General features: G+C 46.8%; 2 protein-coding genes across 2 annotated transcripts; both read right to left on the bottom strand.

Annotated features, from left to right (window-relative positions):
• Positions 1-528: 528 nt before the first annotated feature.
• Prg3 (proteoglycan 3, pro eosinophil major basic protein 2) lies at positions 529-6191 on the bottom strand. Its single transcript, XM_059259228.1, is given in 7 exon segments — positions 529-587; positions 1182-1293; positions 2964-3022; positions 3025-3094; positions 5363-5549; positions 5551-5665; positions 6131-6191. Coding segments are annotated over 7 exon segments (663 nt in total).
• A 6321-nt stretch (positions 6192-12512) lies between these two features.
• Positions 12513-14842, bottom strand: Prg2 (proteoglycan 2, pro eosinophil major basic protein). Its single transcript, XM_059259227.1, has 5 exons — positions 14785-14842; positions 13875-14179; positions 13392-13523; positions 12827-12938; positions 12513-12643 (listed from the first exon to the last, which is right to left on the bottom strand). Exons 1-5 carry the CDS (start codon positions 14840-14842, stop codon positions 12585-12587), a joined length of 666 nt encoding a protein of 221 aa, XP_059115210.1. The 3' UTR covers positions 12513-12584.
• Between the last annotated feature and the right edge of the window lie 3091 nt (positions 14843-17933).

Genomic DNA, 17933 nt, shown 5'->3' with positions numbered 1-17933 from the left:
ATAAGACCAAGCAAAAGCAGGACCAGCTCCCCAGCAGATGGCTCTTCTCTGCTCTCCTCTCACTGGCTAGAAAGGTGGAATGAGAGCCAGTGAAGAAAAGACTGCAGAGAGCATTGCTCAGCTTCCGAGTGACTTGGTACTGCCACCACACAATGCCCCAAGCTCTGTCACTGCTCCCCACCCGCATCAGGCTGCCTAGTCCCACCGTCTTTCACTTCTAGGATTTCCCCAACAAACAGGGGTCTCTGAGAAAGGGCAATGAAGAAACAAGACTTTTTGGGCTTGGTGGCACACGCCTTTAATCCCAGCACTCAGGAGGCAGAGACAGGCAGATCTCTATGAGTTCGAGGCCAGCCTGGTTTACAGAGCGAGTTCCACAAAGGAAAGAAACAAGACTTAGGTGATGCAGTTGAAAGCTTGACTTTTTGACCAGGAGAGGCAGGGGACAGAACTGAATGCCAAATGATGGGACGCCAACAGCCAAGGCTGTGAAGGCAGGAGGTTCGAAGGTAGAGTCCTACCTCCAACTTAGAAGGAGCAGATGAAAGGCAGGCAGCGATTGTAGGAAGCTCTTCACCAATGGCCCCCTGCAGCAGAGAACACAATGATATAAACTGACTGGGGTCAGCACTGAGCTCCACCCCTCCCTCGTCAGGTACCTTTCTACCCCCTTCCATAGTGATCATCATCTTTGGAGGAAGAGATTTGTGGCAACAATTTGCTATATCATAGCTGGTAGGTAGCAAAGGTGGCATGCAAATCACAGCCCTCTTGCTCTAGCATGCATTCAGCCACTATACTAAAGTGCTGCACATCTGCCATGTATGCTGTTCCCCACATCTGCAGCTGGAAGCTAGCATCTTGTCTCAGCCATCACCAGTTCCTACATCCACATCTTCCATTCGCATCTGCTGGTCTTGCTGACCCCTTAAGTCATTCAAGTTTGTTAACCTGGTAGCAGAGGAGGTAAAGGGCTCCCACCTACTCCATCTACAAGGTATCCCATCATCTGGACTTGCCCTGAGAAGTCTTTACACCTCAGCCCTCCCCACAGACCAAGTTTGAGTTCTCCATATGGAGTGAGTAGATTTGAAGAGGTGTGTCCAGGTAGCTCAAAGAAACAGCAACTAAAATTCTACTTTATCAATGCATCTCCTTTGTCTGGAGCCTACACCTCTCACCTGTGGTGCCTAGAGTCACACAGTGTCCTCCCCCATTCCCAGGCTGCCCTGGGGCCCAGTATCCAAAATCCCAACAGCTCCCATCAGTTCAGCAGAACTTCTTCCAGAAGAACTAGAGAAGAAAGAAAGTGGATCAGAGAACCAAAGAAGGCAGGAAGATCCACGCCCTGGCTGACCTCCTCTCACTGCCTGGAAAGAGGCCGAATGCTCTCACCACCCATCTCTCAGGGTTTGCAGGGGATGTGATGGAGAATAACCATTGCTCCCAGACACCGTACAGGGCAGATTTCCCCAACCGTGCTGATCTTATTAACATGCAGGCTCGGATTCAGGAGTTCAGGCATGAGGCCCATTATTCTGCGGCTCTAACAAGCTACCAGGTGATACTGATGGATGATGGCCCATGGACTAGTCCTCTAGTACTAAGTATAATTCATTCATCCACTATCTTGGGATTACCTCTAGGGATGGAGATCCCTGTTTTACAGCTGAAGAAAAACCAAGGATCTGAGGTTGCTCCTCACATAGTAAACAACTGGGATGAGCCCGGAGTCAATCTCCTGGAATCTGTCTGTCACTTCAGTTTTGTGTGATCACTTGTCTCAAAAACCCAGCTCTGAGGACTGGAGAGATGGCTCAGCTGGTAAAGGGCTTGCCTGAGTTCAATCTCTAGCACTTACATTAAATGTCCAGGCTGCTGGTTCACACTTGGAATATCAGTGTTAGTTACCAAAGATAAATGGATTCCTTTGGGGTTCATAGTCAGCCAGTGTAGCTGATCAGAGAGCCTAGGTCCCAGTGAGAGACTCTGTCTTAAAAAATAAGCTAGGTGGCTCCTAAGGAATGACACCTGAGGTTGGCCTATGGTCTCCACATTCAGGTATACACAGAAAACACACACACACACACACACACACACACACACACACACACACACACACACACCAAACCTAGGGAAGGGTGAGAGAGAAGTAAGAAGGAACCCTTATATAACATGTACTAATTTTTATCTGAAGTGTCCCCCCAAAGACCATGTGTTAAAGACTGTATTCCCAACTCGTGATAAAATTGGGAGGTGGGCCGGGCGGTGGTGGTGCACGCCTTTAATCCCAGCACTCGGGAGGCAGAGCCAGGTGGATCTCTGTGAGTTCGAGGCCAGCCTGGGCTACCAAGTGAGTTCCAGGAAAGGCTCAAAGCTACACAGAGAAACCCTGTCTCGAAAAACCAAAAAAAAAAAAAAAAATTGGGAGGTGGTAGAACATTTAAGAGGTCGAGTTTACTTAGAGACAGTTAAGTCATCTGGGGCATGCTCTTGAAGAGAATGCTAGGACCCTGAACCCTTTCATTCTTCTTTGCTTCTCTGTCACCAGAAGTAAATAGTCGTCTTCTGCCACACACTCCCACCATGACATCCTGTGTGTCAAGTCCAAACCAACACCTTCAAGTGAGTGTAAACTGAAGCCTCTGAACATATATGTCAAAATAAGCCTTTCTTCCTTATAAATTGATTCTCTTAAGCATTTTGTCACAGTGACAGCTAACTAGCTGATAACAATTGTCAATTTTCTTGGTGTAAATTTACCGTAGCTAATTTTGAGCTACAAGCCTGAAGTCATTGAATATGAAATTAGTGAGAGGTATGGGCAATCAATTCTCCCAAGACAGTACAGGGCAACTACAGCATCCCATTGCCCATCATTTAAAGGACACCTTAACTGTGAGCCAGCAAATGATCCCTCAAGACAATCAAAACTTTCTATACTGAGTTGGGTCTGAACTTACCCAGCCCTTAAGGATGCCTCCAATCCAGATGCGGGACTGATTGATCTTCTGGCGAAGCATTGGATTTGGTAGTTGAAACTGTAGCTATGGATGGATGCAAGATTGCCTCGGTAGCATCTCCTGCAGACATGCTGTAGAGGGGAGAGATGGGATAGAGAATTCACTCTCTTTTGCCTCAAGATCCTGAATCACCAAGAAAGATCCCTACAATTATTCAGATTCATTATAAGGAATCCACTTGCTTCCGTTAAGCCTCTATTTTGCTTCTTTATCAGTGGTCAGGACATCCTTGCAAGAAATAATAATCCTAATAATAATTATAGCTACCATTTAGAGACTGTTTCACATGGCAATTCAAATGTATAATCTCCTCTGACCTGCACTACAGTTAAAAAACAGCAGTACCATACAGTCAGCCCTCCAAAGCTGTGGGTTTCTTGCCCACATATTCAACCAACCATACATTGAAAATATCTTTTGTGTGTTTGTATGTGGGGCTCTGGGAGTAATGTATGCCTGTAAGAGTGTGGATGCACACCTGCAGAAGCCAGTGTAGAGCATCAGGTTGGGTGTCCTCTATCACTCACTATCTATCTGCCTTACTGCCTTGAGACAGGGTCTCTCATTGAACCAGAGCTTGTTGCTTGAGATAGGCTGCCTGGCCAGTGAGCACTCAGGATCTACCTGTCTCTGCCCCCTAGTGCTAAGGTTACAGGCATGCACTGCAATATCCAGATTTCTCCATGGGTGCTGGAGATTTCAACTCAAGTCTTCATGCTTTCAAAACAAGCTCACTTTACCCACGAAGCCATCTCCTCAGCCCCTAAAAATGTGTATTTTTAGTTATATTTACACTGAACAATACTCTTTCCTTTGACATTAGTCCCCAAATAATAAAGTATAAAAACTATTCTCATGAATTTACATTTCAGTATTACAAATAATCTAGAGAATGGTTTAAAGAATACAAGAGGGGGTGATGAGATAGCTCAGTGAGTAGATAAATGAGTTTGATCCCAGGTCACACATGGAGGAAAGAGAAAATCAACTCCTGGAAGTTGTCTTCTGACCTACATGTATATGTCATAGTGTGTGCACCCCCACATGAACACACAATAAATAATAAGCATAAACATTTAAAATACAGGAGAATGTACAAGGATTATATGCAAACACTATGCCATTTTTACATAAGCACCTTGAACATAGATATTAGTGTCTACTGGGAGGGTCCTGGGACCAACGTCCCATGGAGACTAAGGGGCAACCATATATCTTCATTTGGAAGAGCCTGGTCTCTGAAAGGTGAAGAAAACAATTAATGGTCAATGAAAGAAGGCAGTATTTAACGCAGGGCGTTCTTTTTTTTTTTTTTTTCTTGTTAGAGGTAAGATTGCTCCTTTAAAATTCATTTCAGTGCAGTTGTCAAATCTTGACATTTCCTAGTTAGCATGTACATGCACACACACAGACACAGACACACACACACAGAGACACACACACACACATACAAACAAACACACATCCCAGAGTGGGCCACACAGAAGTATTGAGTGAGGTACAGAAGGGTTAGTCTGTCACTTTGAATCTCCCCACTTATAGGAGTTGTTTTTAATGATCTATATGGTTTTAACACAGTATTTTATTTATTCTGAGATTCTCATACACACATACAATGTGTTTTGATCGTATTCCTCTCCCCGCTCCCTACTCTAGCTCCTCCTGAATCACATACACATCCTCTTTCCAACCTCATATCCTCTTTTAGTAAACATATGACCCAAAGAGACTAATTAATGCTGTCCATACATGCATGACCATACTCAACCTACCAGTGGCCACACCCCTAAAGGAAATTGACTTTCTCTTAGTAGCCATCAATGACAATAACTCCTCATCTAAGGATGGTGCTTGTGGACCCCTGCACATCCATGATGGAATGGTGACTGGCTTGATCTTCTGCAGGTCTTGTGCAGGCAACCACAGCTGTTGTGGGCTCATGAATGCAACAGTTCTGTCATTTCCAGTAGACACCACTTCACCCCAATCTTACCCTCAACCTCTGGCTCTTACACCTATTCCACCTCCTCTTCCATGAAACACAAGTATCCCTGTCACCAAAGTGTTTGTACACAAGTCAGTGATTCTAAAAGTGCAGTCCTCAGACCAAGATGATCTCCATTCCCTACGACTTTGTTACAGTCCTTAGAGCAATGCACCCCTTAAGCCTCTTGATTCAAAGACTGTGAAGATGGAGCTACAAATCCTATATTTTAACAAGACCTCCAGGCAATTCTGCAGCTTTGAGAAACACTAGTCTAAATAAATAGAGAACAGAATTTTTAACCCAGTCCTTTTCCCTCCCCTTGACCTTTTCATGATGTCTTCCTATTACTTACCTGAGCCTTATCAAAAGTCTTGGGAGTCCTAACCAGCACGTAGTGGCAGCTCTTGCACCCAGGAGCTCCCTGCAAATGAGCTGTGTCCTCTTCCCTGGGGCATGTTGAGTGCTTGTCTAAGGCATCTGGGTTGGACTCCTCATCTTCAAAGATGTCTTGATGTTCAGAACCCTCAGCCTCCTCTCCCTGTCTGCATTGTCTCTTGGGTCAGAGCCAAATCTCCTCCCTGCTCCCTTGAACCATCTGCACCCTTCCACAGGTCTGGCTCTCTCTTTGGGTCCTCCAGATGGGGGTGAGTGGCCTCTAGGAAGAAGAGGTAACCTGCCATCACGTGAGAAGCTCTCTTCCTCCAGCACCTCAGACAGCTCCAACTATCCACTAGAGATTTCCTGGGTCCTAATCTGGAGCCACACACTAGTGAGGAACTCCTCTAGGTTGGGTAAAAAGAGATGTCTTACACCAGACTCATAGAGGGACAACAGCCTGAATGCTGGCTGACACCATAGGTATGTATATGGGTAGGAAGACCTTGTGAGAAAAGCCTGGAATGATCACTGGCCCTTCATCCTATTATATAGATGCTTTGTTTTTGTTTTTGTTTGTTTCCTCCTGAAGGAGCCAGTTCTGGGTCTGGGAGATATCTAACCAGAGATGTGTGAGCAACCCAAAAAGAACACACTGTGACCCTAGCCCTGTGATAACAGCAACAATGACCAAAAGGGTGGGAGAGAGGGAAAAGGAGGAAGAGAATGAAAGGGAAGGACTTACCCAGATGCAAAGCAGAAACTGTCCCCAGAAGGAGAAGAGACAGGGCCAGGGCCTGCTTCATATCTCCTTGATCATGTAGTAGAGGCAGTTCTGCCTTTGTCCTCAGAACTGTCCTTTTTGTGTCCAGCACAGCTTCTGGCACATGACATGATACTCGTTTAATTACCTGATTAAAGGGAAGGCCAGAGAACCTCCTCTTCCTCCTTTTCCTCCTCCTCCTCTGATAGACAGACCCTGAGCTGGAAAGTCGGAAACAGGAGTTAGAGATGGGCAACTGAGCTGCAAAAGTGCCCTCTTAAGATCTTCATGACTGTTTCCTAGGACCGCATTCTTCTACCCAGATTCCAGACCTGCAGGGACAGGTCGGCCCCCAGCCAGAGCTGACTTCACTTATGTGGGAAAAGAAGAGGCAAAGACAGTAGTTGTGGTGATCCTAGAAACAGGCTCCCCAGATGTTTGGGTGCTAGTGTCCTCCTGTTTCCTCCCTGACCCTGGCCCAGCACAGCACTCACCTTATGAGAGTCTGTGGTCCCCACTCTCAGTGGCTACAGCAACTGTTGCACAATCAGACCTTATACTGGGTTTTGGGGGAAGTGGAAGGGGCCAGGGTGATTGCTTCAGGCCAGGCTTGGGGATAATGGAGCTGATAATAATTTGTTCAGTTTTGACACCCTAGCCCCTGCTCTCTGTTAACACAGCAGAGCCCTGCCCTCTGGGGCCTGCTGCCCTAAGTCAAAGCCCATGTGCACCAGTTTATTTAAGAGGTATGTGTAATGCCATGCCTACCAACCAGATGTAATTAGTATTAATGGCCCGAAAGTGTCCAGCCTGAATGATATCCTGTAATTCAGAAGCAACCTTCCAAGGTTCTACGAAGTGATGTGCAAATCCTGGGGAGCAGCTAGGGACTGTGAAGGGAAGGAGGATGAGAGGAGGAGAGCCTGAGCATCCACAAGGGGTGCTTCATAAACAGCACACCCCTGGTCCCACCTTCATCCATCTCCACTGAGACCATAGGGTTTCCCTGCTTCACAGACATAAACAATAGGATTCACAGAAGTAAAGCTCACTGAGCTTTCCTGGTTCCCTGGCTAGTTTTTATGTTAACCTGACAAAAGCTAGAGTCATCTGAGGTAAGGGAACTTCAACTGACAAATGTTCCCATAAGATCAGGCTGCAGTCAAGCCTTAGAGCATTTTCTTGATTAATGATTGATGGGGAAGGGCCCAGCCTATTGTGGGTGCTGCCACCTCTGGGCTGATGGTCCTAGGTTCTATAAGAAAGCAGGCTGACAGCCTGGTCTACAGAGTGAGATCCAGGAAGGGCACCAGAACTACACAGAGAAACCCTGTCTCGAAAAAAAACAAAACAAAACTAACAAACAAAAATAGCTGGGCGGTGGTGGCGCACGCCTTTAATCCCAGCACTCAGGAGGCAGAGCCAGGCAGATCTCTGTGAGTTCGAGGCCAGCCTGGGCTACCAAAGTGAGTTCCAGGAAAAGGCGCAAAGCTACACTTATATGGAAGTGTGCACTTTCTTCTCCCATGTTGCTTTTGGTTATGGTGTTCCATCATAGCAATAAAAACCCTAACTAAGACTCATAAGAAGTCAAGGAGCAGGGATTTCTAAGTCCTAAACATTCTCACATTCTCTCTCTCTCTCCCTTCCTCCCTCCCTACCTTCCTCTGCCCTCCCTCCTTTCTCCCTCCCTCCATCCTTCCCTGTTCACAAACTAGGCCCTTTCTAGTTCTCATCTTCAATATATATACTGTTTCTTCTGTACTACGGACCTGCATCAAGTTTCTCAACGTTTATCTTCTTAATACATAGACCATGTATTAGTTGTGGGGGCTGCTCTACGCATTATCTAAAGTTTAATAGCACCATTTATCTGTATTCATGAGATGTCTGACATCACACATACACCCAGAAGGCAACAATCGAAACCATTTCCACACATTTGATCTCCTGATGCCCTCTGGATCATTTAGAGATCACCAGCCTGGACTATATCATTTCATCCAACCTCTAGATGTACCTCCAGGGCTGGCAAAGAACTGGGATGAAAATTCTCATGTTAAGTCTTCCGGTCAATCTGTAGACCACCTTGCCCTCCCCACCCTCACTGTCTACCTCCCACCAGCCCTCTGACACTAACAGGGTTAGGACTAGGATCAAGCAATGAGACACTCATCTCAGACCACAAATTTAAGAAGATACTAAACAAATTCAATATTAAATATAAGTAATATTTTAATGCAAACATTCTTAAAATCAAATTGCATACAAATATATTCACAATGACTAATTTTATTTGAACAGCCAAGCTCCAGTTCATTCACTGTTGCCTAAAGAGAACACAGTGAGTTTATAGCCCTAGCTTTGCCACATCTTCCTGCCAAGAGCTTGTGGATTGTTGGAAGTGAGGTTGATGTAATTGGGAGGCGTTCTGTTGGACAGTGCACACTTGTTATCTATATACTGGCCCACACCTCCAAAGAAGCAGATACGGGTCACTTAGAGGGCAAGATGGTCTGAATGCCTTGACTTCCTCTGCTCTCCCAAGGGACCTGTAATTGGAGAAGAAACTGAGAGGCCATCTCCTGGCCTGATTTCATAGTAACGGTCTTGGCCCTTATCTCTCCACCCAACAGACCAGACTGTTTGCTTATCTACCTGACAGTGGGAAGGTTGGTCAATTCCAGTAGCCCCAAAACTTGGTCTATAAGTTTCAAGTTTGAGATTGCTCCAGTGAGAAAAGGAGAAACATAGATACCCTTCCCTATTGCTCCCCTTCACCCTGGGGCCCACGACAGAGGTGACATTTCACTGGATGTCTGGGATGAGTCCCAGGGGTTGCTCTTCTCATGAGCCAGCACCACCATAAGCCTGGCACGCATTATCTTTCTACAAATCTCCAAGTGCTTAAAGGAGTTGTCCAAGATCCCATGGCAAGTCAGAGACCAGCCTAAACCCAGGGTTTTATGCACCCCACCTTGGTCTTCCTCTCTTGGACCTCTGTCTTCTCCAACCCCATTCATTCATTCACATGGATCCTGTTTTCCTTGCACACAAATCCTGAAGAAAAAAAAAGCCATTCCAAAAGCTTCAGTAATTTTGTCGATGGCCATAGAGACTCCTCTGTAGTTGAAAAACAGAAGTAATGTTTTTGAAGGTTTGCTCCAGACCAGGCACTATGTTTCCACAAGGTTTTTGACAACTATTGCTTCCATATGTAATCCTAAAAAATTATCCTACAAATTGGGTATTAACCACCTTAACTTCACAAATTTACTGAAAAAAAAAAAAAACTAATAGAGGTGAATGATTGTTCCAGTTCTCACAGCTCACAAGTCCTTGTTTCCTTCCAAATGTGTTACCCTGACAATCTAGCCAATGGTACCAATGCTTCCAAGTCTCGGTATCACTGTTTTCATTTATGTTCAAATTGGCGTTTCGTTCCAAGGCTCAGTTGTACCCTGTTTCATCCAAACAATGAGTTTAATCATGATGAGAAGCTAGCAGCATGATATGTAATAAAATCCCAAACTGAGGACAGTGACAAGATCTTCCTCTAAAGAAACCAGCCAGGGCAGAGCTGTCAGAGACTTGTCTGGTGTGTGGAGCTGGGGTGTCGTTGTGAGATAAGGCCCTTCGAGCTTCCCATGGTCCTTGTCAGTGAATGGGTGATGCTCTGTACTTGCTTAGGAGGCTGAGTGTCTACCCTGTGCTTTGCATGCTGCAGCACTCTGGGCGTTCCATCGAAAGGGTTGATCTCTGCTGCAGAGAGCTCAGTCAGCATCTTGCCAAAAAGGAAGAATGCTCACACAAGCTATCTCTTGGGATACAAGGCCAGTCTACTTATTTTATTTATTTAATGGACTTTTTTTTTTGAAACAGGGTCTCATGTAGCCCAGGCTGACCTCACCATGTAGATGATGATGATCTTGAACTTCTGATCCTTCTGCCTCCACCTCCCAAGTAATAGGATTACAAATGCATGCCTCCACTCCTGTTTTATGTGGTGTTGGAGATAGAACCCAGGGCTTCATGCATGCTGGACAAGCACTCTACCAACCATGCTACATTCCTAGACCCACTTTACTTAAAAAATATGGTTTTATGTATGAATAATATAGTCACCTTTCATGTGGATTTCTAGATATTCATCTTGTCCTAAAACTCCAGTTTACCATTTTACCAAAAGGGTGATTCTCACCATCAGCATGATAAGGAAGGAAATCACAAGGTCAAAGCAGTGTGGAGGAGTTAAGCCTCCTGAGCAAGTACAGGCCACTACTTAGCATGGTAAAGTACCCTGGAGCTTCCTCCTTGGCATCCTTTAAAGAGACTCCCATGGAGCAGGTACCACAAAACCCGCTAAGAGAAACAAGACAAAAAAAAAATCTACCTAACTCTCAGCCTGGAGTTCTGAATGTAGTAGATGCTAGCAAATGGTGGTGGGGAGTATCTTGTCTTATTCATGCGTTCATTCACTCGTTCTTTTATGGCAGTGCTGGAATCCCGACTCAGGACTTCACATGCGCCGGGCAGCTACTCTACCACGGAGTTATGGTCCCAGCCCCTCATCATCTTTATTATTAATATTAAAACAAGAACAGCAGTGCTGTCCCACAGCAGAAGATGGCCTCCATGAGTGGTGACAGTTCTTTCTCAGCTATATCCTCATAGCACCCACCATGGAGCCAAACGCACAGAATTTCCGAAGATTACCATATATAAAATCAACAACTGGCGTGACACAGTGGTCTCACCATATATAAAATTAACAGCTGGCATGGCACAGTGGTCTCACCATATATAAAATCAACAGCTGGCATGGCACAGTGGTTGCATGGACCAAAATGGGGCTCTGTCTCTTTTTCAGCTTACAGAGTAACTAACCTTGAACAAATAGACCCTCTTCTCTGAGTCACTCAAAAACTCTGAGGTCTTCTTTTGCTTCCCCAGGACCCTGGACCCATATAGAGTTGGGAAATTCCTGGAAGAAAAGGGCTCAGGCCATTGAGCCCTTTTGTCCTGCTTATCTCCCTGGTAATATTAAAGCCGTCCTTCCCCATCTTTAACTGGGCTTCTTTGCCTCCAGATAGGTTGAGTTTTATGCCCCAAGAGGGAGTTAAGAGTGAAGGAAATCAGTCAAAACTTCCAAGCATGGAAACAATGGCTAAAGGAGCAGGCTTTGGAGCTAAGAAAGTCAAATCTCAGCTTTGGGAACATCCAGATGTGCTGTCTTGAGCAAGTCTTTCATCCATGTATGACTTCTCTGAGACTGCTTCTGCATGGCAGAGATAATGATGATGGATGGCAAAGTGTGATCTATGCAAGGCATTTGCCACAGCAGGTGAGTACTCAATCATTGGTAGCAACTAGCACATGTTCATGCTCGCTCACTCTCTCTCTCTCTCTCTCTCTCTCTCTCTCTCTCTCTCTCTCTCTCTCTCTCACACACACACACACACACACACACACACACACACACATACACATGCACACACATACACAAACGCAAACCACACACACACTATGTCTTAGATTCCCAGACCTCACTGAGAGTCTGACTCATAATAAAGAGTTCAATATTGGGCTCTCTCCAAAGCAGAGCCTGAGACAAGGATTTGAGTACACATCCTATAGTTAATTCAGGGAAGTGCAGAAACATTGCTAGAGGAAGAGAGGATTCATCTGGGGAGAGACAAGCAGCCAATAAAATACATGCTGTAATGCCAGCCACCTTAATAGAAAACAGAGAAATGGTGCCTGGGAGGGATTATCTTGATCAGGTTCATTGAGGTGTGAAGTCCCACCATTCCCTGGGTTTGGATCCTAGGTTGTGTCTGGAAGAAGCTAGCTGCACACGGACATTCATCTCGCTGCTTCCTAACTATGGATACAATGTAACCACCTGCCTTGAGTCTCTCTACCAGGACTTCCCTACCATAGTAGACCCTTGACCTGTGGCCCCAAATAAGCTCTGTCTTCCTGAGTCAGATATTTTGTCACAGCAGCTAATACAGTGGGAAAGAAGAGCCCGAGTAGGTGAGAGTCCACCCAAACCTTCAATCGCCTGGAAGCTATTGGCGGGGCCCTGACAATACCCGATACACAGAAGCTATGTAATTGGGTCTTCCATGGGCACTTCAGTGCCACCTGCACACATTTCTCTATTATCAGAATAAACCCTTCATAGACCCCACTGCGCCATCATTTCTTGAAGAGTGCTGACTTTATGGCTTCTTCGTGAAAGGTATGAAGCGGGGTGAGATGAGAAAGCAGAAAGCTCAAGAGGAGACTGAGCCACGAATGATCACAGGAGAAAAGGAATCTGTTTCAGTGAAGCAGTTTTATTGTAGGGGACGAAAGAAGGGGACATCTGGCAGGAAAGGAGAAGCAGTACCCAGGAGAGGATGAATTAGAACTCCTGGCTGGAACCAGCTCAATATGAACAGATGAAGGGACGTCTCTCGGCACAGGCAGATGTATGCCACTGGCCTCCTGTGAAGGGAGAATAGGAGAATTTCAGCTTTGTCTACACTCACATGACACTAGGAATATTGTAGTTCCCACGGACTCTACACTTCACTCAGAAAGCTGCTCCCTCAGTGGCCAGCCTCACTTCCTGGCATTCTTCCTTGAGTCTCCCTGGCCTTCCCTTCATTCTTCTCCAGCCAGCCTCACCTTGAGTACACATGGTCACGCATCTGCCACCACCACAGCCAGGCTGGCCAGCAGCCCAAAATGCAAAGTCCCAAGAGCTTCCATCAACCCATGAAAAGCGCTTGCAGTGACCCTAGAGAAGGTAGGAGGCAAAGGGATACAGTGGGAGGGAGGGAGAGGGACAGAGCCAGCACTATCCCTATTAACCCCCAAGGTCCTTGGCCACAGGGCCATAGTGGATAAGCTGGCAAGCTGAACTCTTGGCTCACAGCGATCATCACCACCCCATTCTCATCTCTATGACGTGGTCATCCTTAGATCATGAGCCAGAAATGAGGCAGGGGAAAACCATGTGCAACCTACAGGTAAGGGAACAACCCCCGGACCACAACGGTAGAGAAGCTGGGAGGAACTTGGCCTCAAACCTGATTCTAAATCTTTGGTGGCACCTCAGTGTCTTGTCTGAGTGGCCTTCTGTCCCCAGCTCTTCAGGGGACAGTAAAGGGAAATACAGACAAAGCTGTAGCAAGGTTGATACTGGATGGGGTCAAGAGGTGCTCCCACTTAGTTCTGGTATCCCTCTTACCCAGCCTGTGATCCTGCCTCCAATCCAGACTTGACCCTGGTTGAGTCTCCTGACAGAGCACTGGATATAATAGTTAACTCTGAAGCTGTGGATGGAGGCAAGGCTGCCGTGGTAGCAGCGCCGGCAAACCGACTGCAGAACAAAACAGAAGAGAACGAAGGGAAGTCCCTCACCCCTGGCCAGGAGTGCCCGTGGTCACAGTCATGGTCTCTGAGTCTCTGTTCCCGTCCTCCCCGCCCCCACGCTCTGTCCTTGCTTCCTGCCCTCTCTCCCCTCCCTCCACAGCCATAGCCATTGGAAAACAGTAGAGCAAAGTACAGCACATTTCCACAAGACCCTCTCCCCACCCAGCATCTCTGAAACTTCATCCTCTGATGATCCCCCCACCACCAGCCCACAAAAAGAGCAAGCATTAATGCTGTGGGAAATGGAGACATGTCTCCTGTCTGTCTCTTCTCTCAGCCTCAGCCACAGGCCACTTACTTGAGCGTTGTCAAACGGTTGAGGACTCCTCACCAGGAGGTACTGACAGGTCTTACATCCGGAGTCGCCCATCAGTCTCACTGTGTCCTCTTCCTTAGGACACTGAAGGTCCTCATCGGACACATCCTGGCCTGAGACAGCTCCCTCGTCCCCAGGAGTGTCTTCACTTTCAGAACCTTCCTCTTCCTCCGGCGGTATTAGCCCCTCCCCAGGAGGACACTCTTCTACTTCCGGTCTTGATATCCCCACATCCCTAGGCAAGTTCTCATCTCTCAATGGGCTTTTGAAGTCGGAAGTGTCAGACCCTGGCAAGTAGAAAATTCAAATGTCCTTCTTCACACCTTCCCCTAGTCTCCCTAGACCTGTGGGCATCTCCTGCTCCACTCCCTGAACACCAGTGTGCAAAACCCTGCCTGAAAAGAAAAAAACCTACAGCCACATCTCCATGAGGAGACACCCCATGTCACACATGAGGACAAGAAAGCTAACCACAGTTGCTTAGAGTCCATTCTTTGTGGATCAGGGTCCTGGACTCAGCAACTACCACTTTTATTTCTTTGTTTGTGAAGTTGGTATACAACCCCAGGTACTTCATGGGGGTGCTCTGGGGATTAAAGGACATAACATGCAGAGAAAATGCTCAGTAAACTCAAAGTCAAAAGAAGCCATTATTACTGGAAACATCATTAGAATTATGTAGAAAGGACAAAATTGGAAATGCCAGAACAGAATCAAGGCTATAGGCATAACAGATGTTCTCAGGAGTCCTGCAGAATCCCTGTACCTCTAGTGTACAGGGATTCTGAAATTGGGAATGGTTGGTGATGGCACTGGATATGTGAGTCAGACCTCATCTAGTCCACACAGGAACAAAAGAGAGAGAGCGAGACTGAGAGAACTGATGACTCACTCAGATGAAAAGCAGATGCTCCCCCGACTAGAAGAACCAGAAGCAGAGGGAATTTCATCTTGGCTTTGTCCTGAAACAGAGAACACAGATGTTTTACACACACACACACACACACACACACACACACACACACACACACTCCACAGCCAGACCATTTTGGACCCATGGGAGGAGGGTGTAGAAAAAGAAGGCAAGAATTTAGGATGAGCCAGAAGAGCTAAGGCTGAGCCCAGTCCCTGCGGTTCTAAGGAACTCATCTGTTTTGCTTTGTTCATGACAAGGTTTCATACAGCCTAGGTAGCCTGGAACTCAATATGTAGCGGAGAATGGCATAGAATTCCTGATTATCCTGCCTCTGTTTCCCAAGCACTGAGATTATAGGCATGTACCATCACCCCTGGTTTATATTTTGTTGGGGATTAAACCCAGGGCTTGGTGCATGCTGGGCAGGCACTCTACCAACTGAGGCCCAGCCCCAGCTCCAGGAAGTCCTTTCTGAACAAAATAAAGCAGTCCATAAGGAGCCGCTCAGCCTAGCTTTCCTGTAAGCCAGCAAGTAAAATGAATTCTTTATTTATTTCTCCATTCATGTACATTAACAAGCTTGTCGGAGTCTGCAATGGGAGTGAATGGAGAAGCAATGATTGTCGACCTTGCTAGGAATGCACAGCCCTTAAACCGTGTGTTCCTTGCCCCAAGCCACACAGGACTCTCCTTTCCTCACCGGACAAGGAGAGTGTGCCTGTGGCTCAGAAGTGATGCTCATCGCACCAGCTCCAGCAGAAGCTGAAAGCCACATGAAGCCCTGCCAGCCAACTAGAGCCCTCAACCTAGAAGTTAGGGGCCTCCCCAGAGGCTGGACATCCCCAGTCGAGAAAACACTTACAGGCCTTCCTGGGTCGTGTCAAATTTGCAAAGCTGGATCCTCCCTCACCCCATCTCACAGTGACCTTTATAGACACCTTGGAGGAAGTCCGCTGGGCACAGGAGGGTTTGCCTCATCCAGAGGGAGAGGGTGGGCTGATAAGAGCCCTTTCTTCACTTTTTGATGAGTCTACTCCTTAGCCACCACGCGCCTGGGGGAGGGGAGCCTTGAGTTCTTGGTCTGAGCTAAGAGTTCCATTTCTGGGCTCCATTTCTGACTCTCCATGGGAGCTTTCCCCAATTCATTATTTTCCCACTTTACCTAAGACATTGGGGGAAACACTCATTATCTGTTAAAGATTGACTTTTGACCACTTTCCCTCTTTGTAGACTGTTGTTTTAGATAGAAAAGCACCTGTATGTAGGAATACTTTCACAAAGTTGTTTATTGGTTGATTGTACCATCAAAACGACTGGGCTATCCACCCATAGGATGGTGCCTGAAATGGGTCACATCTGTTCTAGAGAATTCCCTACAGCTACACTTGTGCCTCTGAGCCTGAAGAGCTGCGTGCCCCATCAGGAAGGGAACAAAGCAAGACAGACAGGAAAACATGTGAGGGGTTTTGTTTGTGTCTGTCTGTCTGTCTGTTCACTGCCTCTGTTTCCCCCTTTGTTTTTTGCTTTTTGTCTTGCCGTGTGGTCCTGACTGGCCTGATACTATATAGCTCAGGCTGTCTTCCAACTTGTGGCAATCCTCCTGTCTCAGCTTCTCTCGTGCTGAAACTGCAGGCATGTGCTACCATCACACCCAGCAAGGAGAAAATATTCAGTGTGAGAACACTGCTTTACAAGAAGAAACCTTGGGCAGCTCCTTCCTGTGAGTTTTCATCGAGACCATATTTAGATGTGGAAAGAATTCACACCAGCCTGACGACCTTGGTGGCCTCCATGAGTGAGAAGGAAGGTAACTGTTCCTTCTTTTATTATTCTACACGTCTCCAGGGATTGCAATCTATGTGTGCAAAATCTATATGCTGAAGTGAGACTTTATTAAAGATGTTTTTAAAACACATAAGACCGTCTCTGGGAAATTCTGATTGGTTAGTTGTTCTAGAGTAGAAAGCAAACAGCTGCATTTATCGTGTCCAGGTTATAGGGATGAAAATGGACCTGGAATCACTGAGCTGAGGAGCTCGATGAACAGGAGGTATTCTCATGCACCCAACTACTCACCCTCAGAATTGGACCCCTTGGTTGGCCAATCTACCATCTTCATAATCATAAAATTTACTGTACAGATTTCAGTACTGTGTGTGGAAATAATTGTCTCATTTAATCTTTGTGTGCAGTATATGCATGTACCTATGCACATATGTGTGCACGTGTGTGCACATGGGTGCTCCATCTTATTTTTTGAATCAAGGTCTCTAACTGAAGCTGGCACTCACTGGTAGGCTAGACCAGCAGGCCAGAAAGCTCTCAGGAACTGATTCCACCTTGCTCTCTCCTGCACAGCATTGGGGTTACATATGTGTGCTGTTTTGGTTTGGACAGGAGAGGAGAGGACAGGAGAGGAGAGGACAGGACAGGAGAGGAGAGGAGAGGAGAGGACAGGAGAGGAGAGGAGAGGAGAGGACAGGAGAGGAGAGGAGAGGACAGGACAGGAGAGGAGAGGAGAGGACAGGAGAGGAGAGGAGAGGACAGGAGAGGAGAGGAGAGGAGAGGAGAGGAGAGGAGAGGACAGGAGAGGAGAGGAGAGGAGAGGAGAGGAGAGGAGAGGAGAGGACAGGACAGGACAGGAGAGGAGAGGAGAGGACAGGAGAGGAGAGGACAGGAGAGGAGAGGAGAGGACAGGAGAGGAGAGGAGAGGAGAGGAGAGGAGAGGACAGGAGAGGAGAGGAGAGGAGAGGAGAGGAGAGGACAGGAGAGGAGAGGAGAGGAGAGGACAGGAGAGGAGAGGAGAGGACAGGAGAGGACAGGAGAGGAGAGGAGAGGAGAGGACAGGAGAGGAGAGGAGAGGACAGGAGAGGAGAGGAGAAAAACCAGATAGGAAGAGAGAGAAAACAAGAGGAAAGAGGAAGGGAGATATGGTAAGGAGGACAGAAGACAAAGAATGCCGATATGGGGTGAATCTGCCTAATCAAATGAACCCTTAAAAGCACCTGGGCTCTTCCTGAAGTTACAGATCCCGTGTTAGAATATTCAACCCAGAGGACCTATTGCTGGCTTTTAAAGTGGAAGACACCATGGCAAGGAATGTGGGCAGTCTTGAGGACCTAACT

The sequence above is a fragment of the Peromyscus eremicus genome, chromosome 4 (genome assembly GCF_949786415.1).
Source record: "Peromyscus eremicus chromosome 4, PerEre_H2_v1, whole genome shotgun sequence".
NCBI classification, from domain to species: domain Eukaryota; kingdom Metazoa; phylum Chordata; class Mammalia; order Rodentia; family Cricetidae; genus Peromyscus; species Peromyscus eremicus.
The sequence above is the reverse complement of the archived record's forward strand: the minus strand, read 5'-3'. Positions and strand labels throughout refer to the sequence as shown.

Excerpts from the sequence above, each read along its gene's own strand:
- Prg2 (XM_059259227.1), bottom strand. The coding sequence starts at position 14,842 with ATGAAATTCCCTCTGCTTCTGGTTCTTCTAGTCGGGGGAGCATCTGCT. Across the intron at positions 12,939-13,391 it reads GAGGCAGGATCACAGGCTGG|GGTCACTGCAAGCGCTTTTC; the intron begins GTAAGAGGGATA and ends TACCTTCTCTAG. Across the intron at positions 12,644-12,826 it reads CGTGACCATGTGTACTCAAG|GAGGCCAGTGGCATACATCT; the intron begins GTGAGGCTGGCT and ends CTCCCTTCACAG.